Below are 21,598 nucleotides of genomic sequence, written 5' to 3' on the forward strand. Positions count from 1 at the left end.
TGTATGTGCACACGTGTGCATGCACGTGTGCGAGTGCATGCACATCTGCCCATGTGCGTGTTTGTGTGTGCACACGTGTGTGCGTGTGCCGTGCCCGTGGCACGCCCATGTACGTGGCACCAGGCCCCTTGGCCCGGGCGGTGCAGGGGCTGGGGGGCACCGGGGGCACCGGGGGTCCCAGGGCTGCAGGTCCCGGACGACCCTGGGGGGCTCCGGCGCCCCACGGCCGGGCCTGACCCCGGGGGCCGGTGTAGAGCAGCCCCGGGGCTGCACCGGGCTGTGCCCCCCCCGCGAGGATGGTACATCCCCCCCCACCCAAGATGTAGTTGCCCTCCGGCCCCTGACCTCCAGTCTCCGCTGCTGGGGGGCTGCTACGCGCGGACCCCCCCGACAGCCGCCGTGGTCCATCCCAGCCCCCCCTCCCCGGGAAGACATGGGATCGCCCGCGGGCCCTGCGAAGCGGGACAATGGTACCGCCCACCCCCCCGCCCTGCCCGGGGAGTGGTACAGCCCGCCCCCCGCCCGCGCAGCGGTGCCGCCCCCGCGCGGTGGTAGCGCCCGCCCCCCCCGCCCGCGCGCGCAGTGGCGCCGCCCGCCCCCCTGAGGCGGCCCCGTCGCCCGCCGGGCCCGGCCCTCCCGGGACGCGTCTCCCCGCACCGGCCCCGCCGCAAAGGTACCGCCCCGGGGCTGCCCGCCGAGCCGCGGCTGCGCCGCCGGCCATGGGCTCGCCCGCCCCCCCCGCCGATGGTCCCGTCCCCCCGCCGACCCCCCCCCCCTCCCCAGGCCCGGCCCCCCCTCTGGGCCCGTCTCCCCTCCTCCCCGCCACAGCATCCCGGCCGTTCCCCCGGGAGTGGTCCCGCCCACGCCCCCCCGGGAATGGTCTCGTCCGCCCTCCCCCCCCGTGAATGGCTTCGCCCACCCTGAATGGTCTCGTCCACCCTCCATTGCCCCCCCCGTGAATGGTCTCGCCCGCCGCTGTTCTTTCCCCCCCGTGAATGGTCTCGCCCGCCGCCGTTATCCCCCCCCGGGGAATGGTCTCGCCCTGGCCGGTGGGGGGCCCCCCCGCCGTGAATGGTCCCTCCCGGGCCGGTGCCCCCCCCGGTGAATGGTCCCGCCCGGGCCGGCGGCCCCCCTCGCCGCGAATGGTCCCGCCCGGGCCGGCGGGCCCCCCGCCCGCCCCGCGATGGTCTCGCCCGCCGCCGCCCCGCCCCCGGCGCTGGTTTCCGCGCGAAATCGCCTCCCGGCGCCGCCGCTCCCGCCGCCGTCCCCGATGCCGGCCCGGGCCGCCCCGCTGCCGCCCGCCCCGCTGCCCGCCGAGCTGCGCCGACGGTGAGTGCCCGCCGCCGCCCGGCCCCGCCGCCGCCGCCGCCACCCGGCCCCGCCCGGCCCCGCCGCCGCCGCCCGCGCCCCGCCGCCGCCGCCGCCGCAGGCCCCGGCTGCACCGCGCGGGCCCCCGCGCCGCGCTGCACCGGCCCCCCGAGCCCCGTGCGCGGCACCGGCGCCCCGTGCGCGGCCCGAGCCCCCGCGCCGCGCTGACAACCGCCGTACAGCGCCCTGCCGCGCTGACACCCCCGTGCACCGCGCTGACACCCCCGTGCAGCGCACCGAGCCCCGTGCACCGCGCTGACACCCCCGTGCACCGCGCTGACACCCCCATGCAGCGCACCGACCCCCGTGCACCGTGCTGACACTCCTGTGCAGTGCACTGACACCCCCGTGCAGTGCATCGACCCCCGTGCATTGCACTGACACCCCCGTGCAGCGCACCGAGCCCCGTGCACCGCGCTGACACCCCCGTGCACCGCGCTGACACCCCCGTGCAGCGCACCGAGCCCCGTGCATTGCACTGACACCCCCGTGCAGCGCACTGACACCCCCGTGCAGCGCACCGACCCCCGTGCACCGTGCTGACACCCCTGTGCAGCGCACCGAGCCCCGTGCATTGCACTGACACCCCCGTGCACCGCACTGACACCCCCGTGCAGCGCACCGAGCCCCGTGCACCGCACTGACACCCCCGTGCAGCGCACCGAGCCCCGTGCATTGCACTGACACCCCCGTGCAGCGCACCGAGCCCCGTGCACTGTGCTGACACCGCCGTGCACCGCACTGACACCCCCGTGCAGCGCACCGAGCCCCGTGCATTGCACTGACACCCCCGTGCAGCGCACCGAGCCCCGTGCACCGTGCTGACACCGCCGTGCACCGCACTGACACCCCCGTGCAGTGCACCGAGCCCCATGCATTGCACTGACACCCCGTGCGGTGCACCCAGCCCCACTGCTGCACTGACACTCCCGTGCAGTGCACTGACACCCCATTTAGTGCATCGAGCCCCAGCACCGCACTGACACCCCCCTGCACCACACTGACACCCCGTGCAGTGCACCGAGCCCTGTTGCCGCACTGACACCCCGTGCATTGCACCGAGCCCCAGCGCTGCACCGACACCCCCATGCACCGCACTGACACCCCGTCTAGTGCACCAAGCCCTGACGCCGCAGTGACGCCCCCGTGCAGTGCACCGCACCCTTCCGCCCCGCGCTGACGCCCCGCGCAGTGCACCCAGCCTTGGCGCTGCGCCGACGCCCCGCGCAGTGGTCGCGCCCCAGTTAGTGCACCGAGCCCCGGCGCTGCACCGGCCCCTCCACGCAGCGCGCCAGCCCCTCGTGCTGCACTGACCCCCATGCACCGCGCTGACACCCCCTGCTATGTCCTGACCCCCAGCACCGCACCGCTGCCCCACGTGCGGCACTGACCCCCAAAAGTTGCATCCTGCTGCTGTACACTTCATTGGTGCCCGGCAGTGCACAGCGCTGCGCTGACACCTCCAATGCGTTGCACTGCCCCCCCCAACGCAGCGCACTGCCCCCAGCACTGCTCTGACACCCCCAATGCATCGCGCTGCCCCCAGCGCTGCTCTGACGCCCCCAATGCATTCTACTGACACCCCCAACGCAGCGCACTGCCCCCAGCACTGCTCTGACACCCCCCATGCATCGCGCTACCCCCCAGCGCTGCACTGACACCCCACGTACATCACACTGCCGCCAGCACTGCATTGACACCCCCGTGCATTGCACTGACGCCCTCCACCCATTGTGCTGCCCCCAGCACTGCCCTGACCCCCCCTCGCGTTGCCCTGGCCCCCTCGATACTGCACAGCCCCCCACGCACCCCGACCCCCCAGCACTGCCCCACACCCGGGGGCGCGGAGCCCCGCCATTGCACGGCCCCATCCCTGTCCCCACGCGACGGCGGGCGGCCTGGTCCCCATCCCCGTCCCGGTCCCGGTCCTGGTCCCGGTCCCCGTCGCGGCAGGTGGCGGGGCCGGGCGGGCGCTGCCCCACGTGGCCCTGGGGCGCCCCGGCTCGCCCCGGCGGCTTTGTCTCGGCGCCGCGTTCGGGGCAGGAAGCGAAGGTGCGCCCGGCCGGGGGCACCCGGCCCCTTTCCGGCCGGGAGAGCCCTGGGCCGCCCCGGCCCTCGCCTTTGTCTGGGCGGGAGAAGCCGGCACGGAAATTCCTGTCGTTATTTCTGCCGGGGGGCCGGGCGACGAGAGGGGCCGGGGGCGGAAGCGGGGCGCTCCGGGAAACTTTCCTTCCCCCAGGACAGGGCCACGGGAACGTGCCCCCCGGCGGGGTTTTGTGCGGGAAAACCGCGCCTGCGCGTCCCGTCCCGCTCCGGAAAGAGCCGGCGTGAGCAGCGTGCCGGCGCCGGCATGCCGGGGGCCTGGCCGGGGCCCCCGGGCGCCGCGGGGAGCGTCGGCGGGTGCCCGGAGGGGCTGGCGCTTCCCGCGCCGCTCGGGCCGCGCTCCCCGGCGGCTATTGTCCCTCCCGCCCGGCTCCCGGCGTCCCCGGGCCGGCGGGGCGGGGGGGCCGCGCTCGCCGTCTGCCCCCACTCCCGCTCGGCCGCCGCCGCGGGGACGCGCCGAGCGGCCCAGGTGCGGCCGGCCGGCCTCCGGCGACGGCTGGCGGCTCTTCCGGTCGGGCTCCCGCCGCCGCCGCGCGGCACAGCCTTGGCGCGCTCCGACCTTCCCTGCCCGCCGCCCCGCCGGGAGCGGGGCCGGCGCCGGGCCCCCCGCGACGCCTCCCCGCCGGAGCGGACGCCGCCTCCCCGGCGGCATGGCCTCCCTCGACCCCAGGTGCCGCGCCGGGACGAGATCGGCCGGCGTCCCGCGCCGGGGCGGCCGGGCGGCTCTGCGGCGGCGGCTCCGGGGTGGGCTCGGCCCCCCCGCGCGGCCCCCGCAGCTGCCGGCTTTCCGCTGCTCCGAGAACGGCGCCGTGCCGCGGGCGGGCAGCCCAAAGCAAAGCGCGTCCGCGGGGCGTTGGATCGCACGCGGGAGCAGAGGGAAACGCCGCCGCCGCCGGGGGCGGGAGGCCGGAGGCGAGTCGCGCGCGCGGGGTGCCCGGCTCGGGGCCGGCAGCCGCCGCGTCCGCCCGGCACGGGGGCCCCGGCTCGGCGGCCGCGCGGGAGGCGCTGGCGGGGGCCGAGTCCACGAGCTGGCGGGCCCGACCCGTTGTCCCCCGCGGCCGGCGGCAGTCGCTCGGCGGGCTCTGCTTTTGCTCGGGCTCCTCGCCTGGAAGCGACGGCTCGGGGGGAGCGGCGGCGGGGACGGCTTTCCTCCCGGTGCCCCCGGTTCGGGGCGGCGCCGGCCGCCCTCTGCCACCTCCGCGCCGCGGCAGCGCCTTTGTGCCGCCGCGAGCCTGGCCGGGGAGGCGCGCCGGCCCCGTGGCTGCAGCAGGCCGGAGCGGCGCGGCGGCCGAGCCGGGGCGACGACACGTGGCCGCTCGCGCCGGGCGGTTTCTGTTGTCTCTCCGGCGCCTGGCGCCTCGTTCCCCGCGGCTCCGTCCTTCCGCGGAGCCCTGTGTCCCCGTCGGGCCCTGCCTGCGCGTCCCCGGAGCGGCAGGTTGGCTGGGCGCTGGGGCCCGGGGTCCTTTGGGGATGGGGGAGTTGGGCGGCGCTTTGCGTTTGCAGCCCGTCCGTGGGGCTGGCGTGCGGGGCGGCGCGTCGGGAGCCGTCGGGGTGGCTGGGGGCCCGCGTCCCGCGCACTCCCGCTGCCTCTCCGCGTGCTCCGGGTGTTCCTGCCCGTCGTTCCTGCGGGGCTCCCTCCCCGCGGAGCCGAGGTCCGTCGCCTCGTCGCCCAGGGAGGGTGCTCTGACCTCCGACTCTCTTCTCTTGCAGCCTGCAAGATCTGGAGCGGGATGAAGACAGCCTGAGCGAGAAGGTAAGCGCCTCCGGCGCAGCCCGTCCGTCCGTCCCCTGCTCGTGCCTGTTCTCGGGGACCATCCGGAGCTGGAGCCGCATCTCCCGGGGCTTTCGGTGCTGCGTGCTCGGCCGGTGCTCCGGTGCTGCTGTCCAGCGCGGCTGTGCCCAGGAGCTCCCCCGTCGCGGGGCTCTCCCGGCCGCCCGGCCTGCCCGCGTCTCCCGCCCGGGTGGCGGAGCGGCTCTGGCGGAACCCGGCGGGATTTCCGAGCCGTCTCCCCGGCGCTCGGAGCGGACGTGACTGCGCTAAGCGCCTGCCGCGGGACTGTGATTCATCGGTGTGGCATGGAAGGGAGTGCTCGGAAGGCCGTTACTCGCGCGTTGCTCTTGGCCCGGCGGTTGCTTTCGGGACGAGGGAGCCGTCGGCCGGGGGCCCGGCCTGGCGGAGGAGACGGCCCCGCCACCCCCGGGCAGGGCAGGGCAGGGCAGGGCAGGCCGGGGCCGCGGGCGCGTGGAGCGAGCGCCCCTCTCCCTCGCTGGCCCTCCTCCCCAGCCGCCCGGACCCCAGGCCCTAATCCCATGTCGGTGCTGTCGGTTGTCATGGAAACCGCCATCATGTCATGCCGCACGCGGGCTCGGGAGCTCCCGGTGAGCGGCGCCGGGGTTAGGAGCGGCGGGCGGCTCGGCCCGGCAGCCCGCAGTGCCACTGCCACCACCGCACGAGCCCCGCGGGGGGACCCGGCCGCCGGCGCCCCCTCGCCCGCCCGACGCCGCCCTCCGTCCCCGCAGGAGTGCGTCCGGGAGAAGCTGAGCCTCATCCATGGCTTCCTGCAAGCAGACGTGCAGAACCAGCTGATCGACCTCGAGACCAAGCTCCGGCGCGAGGAGCTGTCGGAGGTGAGGCCCCGCGCGCGGAGCGGCCCCGTGTCCGGCCTGCCGGCGGGTCGCTCTCGGTGCCCCGGCCGGCACCGGCTGCCCTGGGGTTAACCGATGCCCTTCTCTCCCCGCCGGCCCAGGAGAGGTACCTGGCCAAGGTGAAAGCCCTGCTCCACAGGGAGCTCTCGGCGGAGAACGGAGACGCCGCGCCGCTGCTCCAGGCGTCCAACGGCTGCTCCAAGAACGGCGCCTATGGGAGCGATGAGGACTCGGAGCGGGCAGGGCCAGATGGGGAGGAGGACAGCGCGATGGAGATGGAGGAAGCGGCAGCCTCGTCCTCCTCCTCTTCGTCAGCGCCCACGCCGCGGCCGCGCAAGGCCAGGAGGAGCAGATCCAACGGGGAGAGCAAAAGTAACTGGGCACCGTGTGGGCCTGAACGCGCTGCTGCGCTGGGAGCCTCCTCTCCCTGCGGTTGGGGGCCGTGGGGCTGGGAGGGACCCTGGGAGCCTGCGCAGCCCAAACCCCCCGTCCCAGCTGCCTTCCCTCTCCCAGCGCCCCTGCGGAGAGACCTTGGCTGCCCCCGCGCCAGGTTCCCAGCCGGCCGGGGAAGGGCTGCCCCGAGGGCCGGCAAGCGCAGCTCTCCCGGGCCGGGAGCCGCGGGGCTGGGGCCGTTCGGGGCCCCCCGGCTCCAAGGTGACCGGCGGCCGTGCGCTCCCCCAGCTGCGCACGAGGCTGGCGTCGGTACGCGCTTGCTTTTAAGGACACCTGGTGCACAGGCATCGGGAGGCCGAGGAGGAATTCCTCGAGCGGCCGCGGGCTGTAGCGGAGCGTGCCGCGCAGCTCCCTCGTGCGAGGGGCTCCACACACGTGTAACCTTCACTTTTCTAACCTCCCTGCTCTGGTTCTGTCGCCTCCCCGAACACACTTAGAAAGCAGCAGCTGGGTGTGCAGAAACAACCCTCTGCAGTTAGATACGACGCAGGAGCGCGGGGGTTCCTGGGGATGCGGAGGGGCTGCTGGTGCGGAAAGCAGAGCCCCGCGGAGGAGTTTTGGGGCCTCCGCGACTTGCCCCGGGAGATGGGGGCACGAGGGAGGGTGTTGCTCACCTGCTGCCGCCCCGGCCGCCTGGCTCGTGGCTGAGAGCCGGGCCGTGGGGCGTTGCTGGAGGGGGTTTCCTGGAGGTGGAGGGCAGTGAGTCTCTGCCGCTAACACGGTTCTTGCTCTTTTTCTGACAGAGTCTCCTGCCAGTTCGCGGGTCACTCGGAGCTCCGGCCGGCAGCCATCCATCCTGGCCATGTTTTCCAAAGGGTCAGTACGGTCGCAGAGCCGGGACCTGCACCTCCCCTGCCACGTCCTTGTGGGGCCTTGGCCCTCTTCTCCCTCCACCTGCTGTGCTGAGCCTTCGGGGTCGATGGGTCGCTCCCAAAACCTGCGGGTCTGCGGTTACCCGGGAGGAGCGGCCCCGAGGGCCAGCTGGGCAGCGTCCAGAGGAGCCCCGCTCTGGGCTGCAGAGCGGTGTCGGGGAGCCCGCCTGGAAGTCCGGCCTGTTGCCCCCTTGGAAAGCTCTTTGCTCCTGGTGTTGGACCCAAGAGTTGAGTCTTTGTGTTTAAAACTGGCAGATCCAACAAACGGAAGTCAGATGAGGTGAATGGGGAAGTGAAGCAAGAGAAAAGCATGGAGAAGGAGGAAGAGGAGCTGGAAGAGGTGTGTACCGGAGCTGTTCGTGGATGAGGTCTTGGCTGGCCATCTCTCTGGGCCACCACCAAGCTGTGGTCGTGTGTGTTATTCTGGAGGGCGTTGTGCGCTCCAGCCACAGGCACTGTCCTCCTCTTAGGCCTTTTCTTTCTTTCCTCCCTCAAGGAACAAGATGAGAAAAGGATTAAAATTGAAACCAAAGAAGGGTAAGAAGGAGAGTTGTACGTACATGTATTTTCTGAGGGGGTGTTTGGGCCGGTGCATGTTGGTGCCTGTGTTTGCCCACAGCAGAAGACAGCGGTGAAGGACTCAGTGGCAATGAACGTTTCTGTCTGCATTGGCATGTTAGTGCGGGAGGGAGGCAGCGCTGTGTAAATCGGGGCAGTTTAGTTCCCAGGAGGAAGATGTTTTGGTGAGGAAGCACCTGGGACGATGCACTGGTTCAGAGATCCTTCTGCTTTGCACTTGCAGTTAGTTGTTCTGTTGCCGAAGGTAAAAGATGCCCCTGAGCTCCACAGCCCAGGTCCGCTGGCGCCTGGCTCCCGTTTGGACCGAACTTCTTTGCGTTGTCAGGTTTCTCTGTTGCGTTTTGGCTCTGGCCCAAGCGACTGAAGCGTTTGAGTGTCATTAAAAGTTGGCTTGTCCAGATGTGCCACTGGACTAAACAAATGTCTGCTCCCAGCCCTCCCGCGAGGCTGTAGCGTAGATCCAAGCACCCCAGGCAGTGTCCCTGCTCTAGCCTCTTCCAGGGGGTCAGCAGCATGGGGGGAGTGGGCAGAGCGCAGAGACCTCCACGCCAGGTGAGGAGGGACTCCAGGGCCCTCCGCACTGCTGCGAGGCTCGCAGCCGGCTCTATCCTCCTGGCCACATCAGCTTTAGGGGGCACCTGGGAGGTTATGCTGCTCTGTATCTTTATTTCTTCTCTTTATATGTTCTTGCACCCAGGTCTGAGATAAAAGATGAAATTACTCAGGTTAAAACTACAACACCTGCTAAAGTAAGTTGCTTTTTCTGTCCGTGTCTCAGCACTTCTGGCACTTACTTATTTTTTCAGCTGTTCCAAGCAGTGGCTAGGCTTCACTAAGGGAAAGATAATGCCCTTACTGGCACACACAGCTTCCAAAAAACAGAGGCTGAGGCAAGCTAGAGAGTAGCACAGCCCGCATGAGCTGGGCCAGGGCAGGAGCTGACCTCCCTTGGCAGTGGAGCAGAGAATGCCACCATGAAATGAGGGCATCAGCCACTGTTTGGCTGCCTGGACGCTTTGGAAAGGAGGACTGGGCTAAAGCGTAGGGCTGCTTAATGGGGAAGGAGCTTTGCGCCATGGGTCAAAGTGTGTCGAGAGAGAAGCTCATGCTGTCCTCTGCATCTTGCAGACCACCCCTCCCAAGTGCGTCGACTGCAGACAGTACCTCGATGACCCTGACCTCAAATTCTTCCAGGGGGATCCTGATGATGCTGTAAGTGACTTGCTGCTCCCTCTTTTGGGTCTGGGGATGCTGTCACACTAACGGGAGCGCTCTTTAAATGCACCTTTATCTCTCACTTAGCTGGAGGAGCCAGAAATGCTGACAGATGAGCGCTTATCTCTCTTTGATGCTAATGAAGATGGGTTCGAAAGCTATGAGGACTTGCCGCAGCATAAAGTCACCTCTTTTAGGTAAGATTTCTTGTGTCCAGGGAAACTGGCTGGGAAAATCAGCTTTATTCTTAAATCCCGTGGTGCAGTGCACAAGCTACAAACTTTTCTCCCTGTTTTTCTTCCCAACAGTGTCTATGACAAACGAGGTCACTTGTGCCCATTTGACACTGGCCTGATAGAAAGGAATATAGAGCTGTATTTCAGCGGTGCCGTGAAACCGATATACGATGACAACCCGTGTCTGGACGGTGAGTCTGGCTCAGAGGAGCCTCGAGGGCTGTGGGTGGCATGTGCTCCCCTGCTCTCGTCAGCCTGTGCTCTAGGATAGATTCCGGCAGCAAGGAGCGGGTAACGGGCACTGCTCTGCCTGTGCCTGCAAGGCACGTGGGGACACTGGTTCTGAGCTGAAACGTAGCAGCATCAGACTGCTGGGCTGTCGCAGTTTCCCCTGAACTCTTGGCTCGATGCTGCGGGCGAAATGGAGTTAGTTCTGACTGAGCAGTGTTTTGTGCTGCTGTTTGTCACCTGGGTGTGGGGCAGCAAGACCTCTGCACCAAGGACTGAAATCTGTGTCTTCTCCCCTTCAGGTGGTGTGAGAGCCAAGAAGCTGGGACCCATAAATGCCTGGTGGATCACGGGTTTTGATGGAGGGGAGAAGGCCTTGATCGGCTTCACCACAGGTGGGTGCGCAGGGGGCGGGAGGTTTGGCTCGGAGAGCACCGGTGCGTTGGGTCAAGCGTCCGTGCTGCCCGTCTGACTGTTGGAGAAGCTTCGTGTGGGTTCGTGGATGTTGCTGCTACGGTGAACTTGCACCTTCAAGCATGTGGCCTGAAACGGAGGTGGAAGACTGTGCCGATGCTCTGGTTTGGGTTTATTTAGCTCAGTCAGCAGCAATTCGGTTTATGCTAAGCTTGCATAAAACCTCCTGCCAAGCTCAGTCCATTCACAGCTGTGAACGGTCCCCTGCGCAAGACCCGAGGCTCGCGATGTGTGCCCCTCCTGCGGGGAGGGACGATCGGGCTGCGAGAACTGGGACGAGCAAGGTGGCTTGACGTGTTGTCTCCCTGCAGCACGTGCGCAGCCTCCCTTCCCAGACAGGACCTGTCCTCCAGGTCCTCCTCCGCGGGACGCTGTCGGCGCAATGTGCGGGCTGGTCAGGGTCACTCTCGGAAAGAGCTTTCTGTTTGCTCTTGATCTCTGTTGCAGCGATCTGTTGCTCCACTCCTTGGGCTTTCTAGAAGTGTTTGTGTTGAGAAAAGTTTTGGAAAAATGCCCAGCCCCAGTCTGCTCTTGACTTTCAATGTCCCAGCTGGCTTTTTCTCGGTGTCCTGCTCTCTCTAGTTGAGTTGGGAGAAGAAGCAGAGGTTTGGGGGGTTTAAAAGCTTTTCCCTTCGCCATTTCTGCAAGGAACATAACCCTTCCAATAACCTGTTCTGTTCAAAGCAAAGGTGAAGTCAGAGGACTTAACTCTCCTGTGCATCAGCAAATGGAGTTTGTAGTGACAGAAAAACCCTGGATTGTCTTTGGTTTCTAATTAGGTAACAGCACACCAAGAATAAAAGACTAGTCCATGGGTAGTGTGAATGCTAGTCTGTGCCCCACCTCAAGTTCCTGCCCTGCTGCTTTGGTGTTGATAGCTGGGTGAATGTTGGCTCTGGCTAGTGGTAGAGCTGCTTCTGGGCTTCCCTGTGCACTTAGATCGTATCCTGGTGCCGTCCCTTGTGACAGTCCGGACAGGCTAGCCTCCCTCGAGAACCCGTACCGCTGCGGTCCTAGCTCAGCCTTTACTGCTAACTTCCCCCAGTGTTTACCAGCTGCTGCACCCTCTCTTTGCTGCAGCCTTTGCGGATTACATCCTGATGGAGCCCAGCGAGGAGTACGCGCCCATCTTTGCACTCATGCAAGAGAAGATCTACATGAGCAAAATTGTCGTCGAGTTCCTGCAGAACAACCGTGACGTCAGCTACGAGGATCTGCTGAACAAGATTGAGGTGAGCGGCTGGCGGCAGCGTGTGCCTTTGCTCGACAGCCACGAGGTCCTCTCCAGAGCAGCCCCCGTTACCTGGTGACATGCAGTGAGTTGGTGTGGCCTCCTGGCAGGTGGTTGTGCCGTGAGCGACCGGTCTCGGGGACAGCTGGCTGCACCGAGTATGCACAGGGAAATCACCTGTGCTCCGGTGTTGCTTGGTGGCCGCTGTTTGTGTGGGAGACAAAGCCGGCGCAAGGGAAAGCCTGGGGAACCGCTGCTGTTCCTCCCACACAGAGATGGGTTCCAGCCTCGGAGGAGGCTCTGTCTCCCCAGAACCAGCCTTTGCAGCTCTTCCTCACCTGCGGTGGCCGGGGGAACGCTGTGCAGTGTAGGGGTGTTGCGCTGCCGCCCTTTCCCTAACCCGCCTGTCCTTGCAGACCACCGTGCCTCCCGCAGGGCTGAACTTCAACCGCTTCACGGAGGACTCGCTCCTGCGGCATGCCCAGTTTGTGGTGGAGCAAGTAGAAAGTTACGACGAAGCTGGGGACAGCGACGAGCCACCCGTCCTCATCACTCCCTGCATGAGAGACTTGATCAAGCTGGCTGGAGTCACCCTGGGGAAGAGGTAAGCCCTGTGTCCCCCGGCCTTTCTGGGCGCAGCCTCTATCTCTCGGGCTTTCTGCTGTCTTTGGCCTTGCAGCCTCCCAGGAGATGCTCAGCAGGTTAGTTTCCATCCGCCTAGCTGCTTTGCACGTAGGATCATTTCAGGATAACTGTTTTGCTTGTTACTAGCTGGGATGACTTGAGGATTTGGACTGGATGCTTTCATAGCACAAGGAACACTGAGAGTTTTGGGCAGAAGTTCTCCTGAAACTGGCACCGTGGAAAACCCTTTGCCCACTGCTGCCCCGAGGGAGGGAAGGTCATCTGCCCGCTAGAGGAGGGGTTGGGACCCTGGCGACTGGCCTTGCTCTTTGTGCTGCTGCAGCGTCTCTCGGGGACCCTGTGCAAGTCGCAGCTTGTGCCTGGGTTCCGCTCCCCGGAGTGGAACTGGTTTCCACCAGCATGGAGAGCCCGTTGCAGAACCCTGCCGTAGTCCTTTACTGTCAGGCACCCCGTGGTGAGCTCTGTTCCCTGGGGATCTTTTCCCCTGGATCACGGACTGTTGAGCTATCGGGGATTGCGTGGTGGGGGCTGTGAGCTGTCGGTGGTGTGCGGCGCAGGCTCCCCTCTCACCATCCCGTCCTTGGTTGCAGACGAGCTGCGAGGCGGCAGGCCATCCGGCATCCCACCAAAATAGACAAGGACAGAGGCCCCACCAAGGCCACTACCACCAAGCTGGTGTACCTCATCTTCGACACCTTCTTCTCTGAGCAGATCGAGAAGGATGAGAAGGAGGACGATAAAGAGAATGCTACGAAGCGCCGGCGCTGTGGCGTCTGTGAGGTAACTGCAGCCTTGCACCAGGCCAGCCGCAGTGACCTGATCTGCTGCCCGTGCTCCACCCCAAACATCCCAGCCCCTGCTGGGGTTGCTCCACGGCGGGTTCACCCCGATGCTGTGTCCCTCAGGATAGAGGATCAGTTCCTGAGGGCACCAAGCTCCCCTGGGTCCCTGTCCCTCCTGCCTGGGGCATCTGTGCTGCATCTCCCGTGCTCACCCTGCCCTCTCTCCCTGCTGCAGGTCTGTCAGCAGCCCGAGTGTGGGAAGTGCAAGGCCTGCCAGAACATGGTGAAGTTCGGGGGGAGTGGACGGAGTAAGCAGGCCTGTTTGCAGAGGAGGTACGTCGCCCTGGGGCAGCCCGGAGGGGCGGGCAGCAGGGTCTCGGCTGGCCCAGGCCTCCGTGGAAGTCCCTCGCTCAGGAGAGAGGGATGGGGGGGCTCAACCTGGCCTTGCCGGTGCCCCGTCTGGGCTGGTCCCTGCACAAAGCCCTTCTGCAATGACGGTCACCGTGTCCCTAGGTGCCCCAACCTGGCTGTCCGAGAAGCTGATGAGGATGAAGAAGTGGATGACAACATCCCTGAGATGCCGTCGCCCAAGAAGATGCTGCAGGGCAGGAAGAAGAAGCAGAACAAGAGCCGCATTTCCTGGGTGGGGGAACCCATCAAGGTGAGGCTGGGCAGGCGTGCGTGCAGCTGACCCAGCGGGAAAGGGGAGCCCTGCTTCCCTCCCGCTGCGGCTGACAGAGCCGGGGCGTGTGGTCGGGCTGCGAAGGGGACTGCGTTGGTCACTTCCAGGCGGAGGCACGCGGCTGTGTTGCTCACTGTCACAGGGCTTTAACAGAACTCTCCGACTGTCCCGTGTCTCTGCAGAGCGATGGGAAGAAGGACTACTACCAGAAGGTGTGCATCGACTTGGAGACTCTGGAGGTGGGGGACTGTGTCTCCGTCAGCCCCGACGATCCCACCAAGCCCCTCTACCTCGCCAGGTTGGTGCTGTGGGGCTGAAAAGCCAGGTCTCTGCTCGCGGTGGGGTGGGTTTGCGCGGGGACAGCTGACACGACCTGCCAGGGCTGCTCAGCAGAGCGGGGGTGGAGCAGGGAATGCTGATTGCTCTCCCCACCAAGCCGTGCTGCTGTCTAAGGTCTGCCCAGCTCTGGCAAGGCTCAGAGCAACACGCCTGCTCTTCTGCAGCCCTTTCTTGGTGCCCCATAATCCGGGCTCCTTTCCCTCCCAGGGTGACTGCCATGTGGGAGGACAGCAGCGGCCAGATGTTCCACGCCCACTGGTTCTGCCCTGGCTCAGACACCGTCCTGGGAGCCACCTCTGACCCCCTGGAGCTCTTTCTGGTGGATGAGTGTGAGGACATGCAGCTGTCCTACATCCACGGCAAAGTCAAAGTTATCTACAAGGCGCCTTCAGAGAACTGGTCCATGCAGGTGGGTGACAGCCCTGCAAACCCCGGCTGGCTGCGGCCGCTAAGAGCACGTCAGCCGCCGGGAGAGACCCAGCGGTGCCGGGCCCTGTGAAAGTGTCTCTCTCAGCAGGGCGGGCTGGATATGGAGATCAAGATGGTGGAAGACGATGGGAGAACCTACTTTTACCAGATGTGGTACGACCAGGAGTACGCTCGGTTCGAGTCTCCTCCAAAAACCCAGCCCACAGAAGACAACAAATATAAGTGAGTGCGTGTGGGAAAGCAGCTTGCAGGGCATCGCGGAGGAGCTTTCCAGCCACACTCAGGACTAAATTTAGCTGCAGCTTGCTGCTCAGTAGTGGCATGATTGCTTGCCTCCTGGCTGGCAGGCGACGGACTTTGAAGGAGGAGAACATGCTTGTTGCGATGCTTCCACAAGCACAGAGCTGAAGGCAGAGCCAGCCAGTATCCTTTCCCTCGACCCAGCCAGCTGAGGGACCTGTTTTAACTGCCGCTCGGTGTGCGGAAGGCAGCCCTGACCGCTCCGGACTGCTGGGGCGAGGGGGAGCTGCCGTCCCGTTGCTGGAGCTGCTCTGCCGCAGCTGGCACCTCTCGGCTCCGGGCTGCACCTCTCAGCCTCCCCGGGTTCCCGTCACGGCGCTCTGCTGTCCTTCTCCCGCAGGTTCTGCATGAGCTGCACGCGTCTGGACGAGGTGAGGCAAAAGGAGATACCCAAAGTGGCCGAGCCCCTGGAGGAGGGGGATGGAAAGATGTTCTACGCGATGGCAACCAAGAATGGAGTGCAGTACAGGGTAGGAGACGGTGTCTACCTCCTGCCGGAAGCCTTTTCCTTCAGGTTGGTGCTTGCAGGGGGCTGTAAGCACTTGTAAGGACACTGTTCTGTCCAGCATTTAGGTAGGAGAGGATATAGCAGTCCCTGGGCAGTATGAATCCTGCCTGTGAACTAAGCACCCATTACTCCCACTTAAAAAAGCTCAGGTTGGAAATAAAGGTGCCTTTATCACTGGTTTCACCAGCAGACATCAAATTGCGAAACTTTTCTTTGCTAAGGCAATCCCAACTGCTGAACCACTGTATTTTGGCTGATAAACTGAAATCCCTGTGTATTTTTTTCCTTCCAAAGAAAGAGACTGGCTGCGAGTAGATGAAAGATCGAACAAGACCCTTCTTGCTGCCTATAGTTGTGGGAAGAGTCAGGGCAAAGCTCCCTTTGGGAAGAGGGTTGGGGGTAGCAACCTGCAGGTATCTTGGTTTGCACCCATGTGTTATTGCAGTCTGTGCAGCTGCACATGCGTGGGGCTGCGACAGTCTGGCTGTAAAACGTCAGTGCGCTGTGGGGTGGGTGTCTTGGCCATCCTCACCGCCGCCCTGCGACGCGGAGAGGTGACCAGGTTGAAGCAGGCGGGGTTGGGGAGGAGGATGCCCTGGGCTGCCGTGTCCTGGGGGAAAGAGGCATCCCAGCCTCCTTCCCTCACCTGCTCCCCTGCTCCCCAGTATGAAGCCTGCCAGCCCAGCCAAGCGCCCCAAGAAGGAGGCAGTGGATGAGGAGCTGCACCCGGAGCACTACCGCAAGTATTCGGAGTACATCAAGGGCAGCAACCTGGATGCCCCTGACCCGTACCGCGTGGGCCGCATCAAAGAGATCTTCTGCCACATCCGCAGCAACGGCAAGCCCAACGAGGCCGACATCAAGCTACGCATCTACAAGTTCTACAGGTGAGCGGCGCTGGGGCCGCGCTGTCGGGAGCTGCTCTGCGCTGCACGGGTGCGGAGCGAGCTGCAGTGAGGAAGGGGCTCGCCTTGCTTCCTGGCTCCTCGGGGCTGGGAGGAGCTCTGGGCCTCCAACACAAGGATGCTCCTGGGACAGGTACCTCAAGCATTTCTGTTCGGTTAGTGCAGCTGCTTGAGTGGGCTTTCTCTGCCAGTCAGCGATCAGACCTGGTGCTGAGCAGCATCGCCAGTGCCATCCCAGGGTGCAGGTATTTACCCAAATATTTGCAGGCTCTTAGTCATCTCCACATGCCATGGGGAGTTGTGTGCAAAGAGCCTTGGCAGCAGGAGAGGAACGTAGACGCTTAAACCGGGCACACTTTGAGCGTAACAGCTCTACTTGCTTAAGATTTTTTTTGCCTTTAAATTTGTTTACCAACTTCAGTGCCAATTCCCTCCTCTCCCCCAAGAAAACCCAGAAAGCTCCCTTTGGTATGGAACAAGTCCTTCCTTTGGTGCTCTGCCCAGGCGACGGTAGTAAACATGTGCCGGAGGAGGAAATAAACCCTCCTTGCTGGGGAGACAGAGCTGTGCAGTGGAATGAGCGTTGGAGCCTGGGCCGAGTCAGGGCAAGGAGCTTTCCTGGCACATTTTCCCTGAGCCAGGGTGTTCTTTCCCTGCAGGCCCGAGAACACGCACAAGTCCATGAAAGCCAGTTACCACGCCGACATCAACCTCCTGTACTGGAGCGATGAGGAGACAACGGTTGACTTCCGGGCCGTGCAGGGCCGCTGCACCGTGGTGTATGGGGAGGACCTGACGGAAAGCATCCAGGACTATTCTGCCAGCGGGCTCGACCGCTTCTACTTCTTGGAGGTGAGGGTCCTGCGGGAGCCAGAAGCCGGCAGGCGTGGCTGTGTCCCCAGGCGTGCCAAGTCCAGGGGACTGCGCCTGAGCAGGGGTATCGAGCTCTGCGTGTGCGCCATGGAAATCCTGCAGCGCTGCATTGGGGTGTTCGACGCAAGGCCAGGGCTCTCCTCTGCAGCGGTGCCCTCGCTGAAACGAGCGTCTAAGGCTGCAGGCAGAACTTGGCAGTCTTTTGGGGGACTAAGTCTCAGATAGAAAGGATACTTCAGATTAAAAGCTACCAGGAGTTTGTTGTCAGTCCCTGGAGCGGTTGCTCTCTGCGGAGGTGAAGGGCCATATTCAGACCTCAAGTGGCCTCTCTGGCACCTTGTGCAGTGCAGACCGCCCTGAGGCCATGCAGGGAGACCATGTGCACCCTCTGCGCGCCCCAGCACTGCTCCTGTGTTGTTCCCTGAGTTTTCACAGTTCAGATGGGGTATTGGCAATGTCTGTGTTGTTTCTGAGCTCTTTGTGGTAAGGTGTCCCAATCTCTTTCTTTTCCCAGGCTTACAACGCAAAAACCAAGAGCTTTGAAGATCCTCCAAACCACGCACGGAGCTCTGGGAATAAAGGGAAGGGGAAAGGGAAAGGGAAAGGTAATTCTGGCTGGGGAGGTCTCGAGTCAGTGAACCAGTTTGTGTCTGCCGTTACTTGCTGTGGAGTAGAGATAAGACCTCCCGCTAACCAGATGTTTCTGTGTACTTCTCCTGCTCTGATGTTCTCACAGGATGCAGCTATGTGGTCTGCAGCTTTATTTCTAAGAGAAAGCCATGTGAGGCCTAATCTCTCTGAAATAAACCTTGCAGTGACGACGTAGGGTCCCTTGTGCTTTGCGCTGTCCCTGTTCTGTGGTGCCCTCAGAGATCTTGAAGCCTTTTACCTACTGGCCGCCCTTCGGCAGGGCTGGTCGCTCCACGGCGCAGGGCTTCGTACCCTGTTACCACAGGGGAGCATTGCCGATACGGAGAGCTGCTCCGTGAGTCACCACAGCTCCAGCCTTGCCCACAGAAGTGGTCTGTGGCTCAGGGCCATTGGATGGAAAGGAATTGCACTGGGAAAGATGAGGAACTTCCCTTCCAAATGCAAGGGCGTATTCTGGCAATGGCAGTGAAACAGTTATGGATAGAAAGGTGCTTTAAGCTGGTGTTTTAACTGCTGCGGAGGAGGGGAGAAGAATTTGCCTTGTAAGCACTAAGAGGAGGAAATGACTTTGCCTTTTGATGTGATCTGGGCTCTGTTTGCAGGCAAAGGCAAAGGGAAATCGTCTGTGACCTGCGAGCAGAGTGAGCAGGAGCCAGCTGACCTGAAGCTGCCCAAGCTGCGAACCTTAGATGTGTTCTCTGGCTGCGGAGGGCTGTCTGAGGGCTTCCACCAGGCAGGTGAGCCGCAGAGCTGGGACGGCAGCTGGGAGATGACCAGAGCCCACGGGGAGACGGGAATCAGTGCTAGCTTCTCATGCCGAGCTCCTGCTTGGTGTCTCGTTCCCTTTTGCTGGGCACCGCGTTTGGGGTGGAGCGCGAGCTGGATCAGGTGGTGTGAGGAAATCCTTGCTGCACAAGCGCAAGACCTTTGCTTTGCCTCCCTCCCCAGGTGTGTCAGAAACGCTCTGGGCCATCGAGATGTGGGAGCCAGCTGCCCAGGCCTTCCGGCTGAACAATCCCGGCACGACAGTGTTCACGGAGGACTGCAACGTCCTGCTGAAGCTGGTCATGTCTGGTGAGAAGACCAACTCGCTGGGGCAGAAGCTGCCGCAGAAGGGGGATGTGGAGATGCTGTGTGGTGGTCCCCCGTGCCAGGGCTTCAGCGGCATGAACCGCTTCAACTCCCGCACCTACTCCAAGTTCAAGAACTCCCTGGTGGTCTCCTTTCTCAGGTGAGAGGCAGCAGTGAGGAGCTTGCGGGTCGGTGGCTTGTGAAGAACCCAGGCGTCGAATGTTGCTCTGTCTCTCTGCTCACGTGTCCCTTTCTCTCCTTGCAGTTACTGTGACTACTACAGGCCACGGTTCTTTTTGCTGGAGAATGTGAGGAACTTTGTGTCCTTCAAGCGCTCCATGGTGCTGAAGCTCACCTTGCGATGCCTTGTCCGCATGGGTTATCAGTGCACCTTCGGGGTCCTGCAGGTAGGGTGGTCGCGGCTGGATCGTGGCAGAGACCGTGCGCGCAGGGCCCTTCCTTTAACAGCAGGTTGAGGCAGTTAACTCTCCTCTAGCCTGGCTCTGCGATGAACTACAACCTCCAAAGGAGCAGTCTGCTGTGTTACTGCTCAAACTCTTCGTGTTTCTTCTTCCCTTGCTCCGGTGGAGGGGACACTTGCAGCCCTTTCAGGGCCCTGGTTGGATGGGGACCCACTGGGCCTCGTTGCTGTCCCCTCAGGAGTGTCCTTTTGTTCCCAGGCTGGTCAATACGGCGTGGCCCAGACGCGGCGGAGAGCCATTGTTCTTGCTGCGGCCCCCGGTGAGAAGCTGCCTATGTTCCCTGAGCCGCTGCACGTGTTCGCGCCCCGTGCCTGCCAGCTGAGCGTCGTGGTGGACGACAAGAAGTTCGTTAGCAATATCACCCGGTGAGTCTCTGAAACAGCGCGGGGCGGGGGCGTTCATGGGGCAGGACGAGCGCTGCGGGTCTCGGGCGGGGCCCACTCTCATCGCTTGCTCCTCCCTCCCAGGACATACTCCGGCCCCTTCCGAACCATCACGGTGCGGGACACCATGTCCGACCTACCGGAGGTCAGGAACGGAGCCTCTGCCCTGGAGATCTCCTACAACGGGGAGCCCCAGTCCTGGTTCCAGAGGCAGATCCGGGGCTCGCAGTATCAGCCCATCCTCAGGGACCATATCTGCAAGGTGCGGGGCTCTGCGGGGGGCCGGCGATGCCGCTTTCGTGCTGCGCGAGCATCCACCAGCTGTGGGCGGCGAGCAGGGCAGGGGGAGGCCGTGCCCGGGTGCGGGTCTGAGGTTAGGTCAGGGATGTTGCGTGGGCAACGCTGTGCAAAGGGGGAGCGAGAGAGGCCGTGTGTCCCAAAGTGCTCCCTGTGCACGTACCCGGAGACTCCTTTCCACTCTGGGAGGGAAGACGAGGCCTGCAGCAGTGCAGGGATCTGTGCCTTTCCCGCAGCCTTTCCCAGAGGTGGGAACAGGGCTGCAGTCCCCCTCCTAGGCTGAGCTGCGCCCCTCTGCTGCCTTCGCCCCGCGGCACGGTCCCGGGCGGTAACGCGGGGCTTGGCGTCCGCAGGACATGAGCGCCCTGGTCGCAGCGCGGATGAGGCACATCCCCCTGGCCCCCGGCTCCGACTGGCGAGACCTGCCCAACATCGAGGTGCGGCTGTCGGACGGCACGACCACGCGGAAGCTGCGGTACACGCACCACGAGAAGAAGAACGGCCGCAGCAGCTCCGGGGCGCTGCGGGGGGTGTGCTCGTGCGCGGAAGGTAGGCACTGGCCCCTCTGCGGCCCGGCGGTCGTGGCGCCCACGGCGCCTGCGGCGCCCACCCCTCACCTCGCCCGTCTTCCCCAGGCAAGCCCTGCGACCCCGCCGACCGGCAGTTCAACACGCTTATCCCCTGGTGCCTGCCCCACACCGGGAACCGGCACAACCACTGGGCCGGGCTCTACGGGCGCCTGGAGTGGGACGGCTTCTTCAGCACCACCGTCACCAACCCGGAGCCCATGGGCAAGCAGGTGGGTGCGCGGCCGGCCCCTGTGCCGGTGGCCTCGACGGGCCCCGCGCGCCCCCGAATTGGGGATCCCCCCCAGCACCGGCCCCTGCTCATCCGCCCCCCCTCTCGCTGTCCCAGGGCCGGGTGCTGCACCCGGAGCAGCACCGGGTGGTGAGCGTGAGGGAGTGCGCCAGGTCCCAGGGCTTCCCTGACACCTACCGCCTCTTCGGGAACATCCTCGACAAGCACAGACAGGTGAGCGGAGCCCGTCCCTGCGCGACCCCCCTGCCGGAGCGCAGCCCCCTTCCCCGGCGTGACCCTCCCTCTGTCAGCAGGTCGGGAACGCAGTGCCTCCTCCTCTAGCCAAAGCCATCGGCCTGGAGATCAAGTCGTGTGTGTTGGCAAAGCTGAAAGAAGACACCATGGGTAGGTCGAGGGCAAATCCCCGCGCCAGGCTCCAGGGGCAGCCCCCCATCCCAGGGGGGCAGCGCTGGGGGGCTGCTGGCCCTACCCTCTCCCGCGGCCCCCCCCTCCCCATGGGGCAGCGCTGGGGGCTGCTGGCCCTGCCCTCTCCGCTTCCCACGGCGGGAGCAGCCCCTTCCCAACCCCTTCCCCCTGCCCGGCAGGGACGTTTGGGAGCCCCCGGCCCCGCGGTGGGGGATGCGCGGGATGGGGGCTACTGGCGCGGTCCCCCCCCTCCGGCGGCCCCTTCACCCCCCACTCTCCCCACAGAGACCAGCAGCCCGGAGAAGATGGAAACCGCCGACTAGCGCCCGCTGCTCCCGTCTCTGCTCCGGGACTCCCAAACATGCACTGATTTATTTTGACCCCCCCCCCTTTTGTTTTCATTTTGGGTTTTGCTTTGGGGTCCGGCCCGGGCCTGTCGCCCCGTGCTGCCGTGGCGGCCGGGGGGGGGATCGTGGGGGGTGGGGGGGGCGTTTTTATGACGCATTGTATTGAAAATAATCGGCCGCTTTGTACAAGTGGGAATTAATACTTTATGTAGTTTTTATATGTTGTAATATTTCTTCAAATAAATCTCTCCTATAAATTATAACCGCTCTCCCCG

General features: G+C 64.5%; 1 protein-coding gene across 3 annotated transcripts; it reads left to right on the forward strand.

The window, feature by feature from the left end:
- Positions 1–1,131: 1,131 nt before the first annotated feature.
- Positions 1,132–21,586, forward strand: DNMT1 (DNA methyltransferase 1). Of its 3 annotated transcripts, none has more exons than XM_064499264.1 (34): positions 1,132–1,329; positions 5,182–5,224; positions 5,992–6,099; positions 6,219–6,489; positions 7,314–7,386; positions 7,698–7,782; positions 7,939–7,979; positions 8,719–8,770; positions 9,150–9,233; positions 9,324–9,433; positions 9,545–9,663; positions 10,003–10,095; positions 11,255–11,406; positions 11,822–12,009; positions 12,641–12,830; positions 13,068–13,165; positions 13,346–13,493; positions 13,697–13,812; positions 14,061–14,262; positions 14,368–14,504; positions 14,923–15,096; positions 15,756–15,977; positions 16,655–16,847; positions 17,383–17,473; positions 18,122–18,256; positions 18,468–18,750; positions 18,856–18,997; positions 19,271–19,437; positions 19,540–19,717; positions 20,106–20,301; positions 20,388–20,551; positions 20,668–20,784; positions 20,865–20,955; positions 21,262–21,586. In XM_064499264.1, exons 1-34 carry the CDS (start codon positions 1,184–1,186, stop codon positions 21,297–21,299), a joined length of 4,647 nt encoding a protein of 1,548 aa, XP_064355334.1. In that variant the 5' UTR covers positions 1,132–1,183; the 3' UTR covers positions 21,300–21,586. The 3 variants fall into 3 exon arrangements, with proteins under 3 accessions (XP_064355334.1, XP_064355335.1, XP_064355336.1); XM_064499265.1 differs by having other exon boundaries at positions 1,133–1,329; positions 14,371–14,504; XM_064499266.1 differs by lacking the exon at positions 1,132–1,329 and adding an exon at positions 3,902–4,141.
- Positions 21,587–21,598: the final 12 nt, after the last annotated feature.

Source organism: Dromaius novaehollandiae, chromosome 33, assembly GCF_036370855.1.
Source record: "Dromaius novaehollandiae isolate bDroNov1 chromosome 33, bDroNov1.hap1, whole genome shotgun sequence".
In the NCBI taxonomy this organism is placed as follows: domain Eukaryota; kingdom Metazoa; phylum Chordata; class Aves; order Casuariiformes; family Dromaiidae; genus Dromaius; species Dromaius novaehollandiae.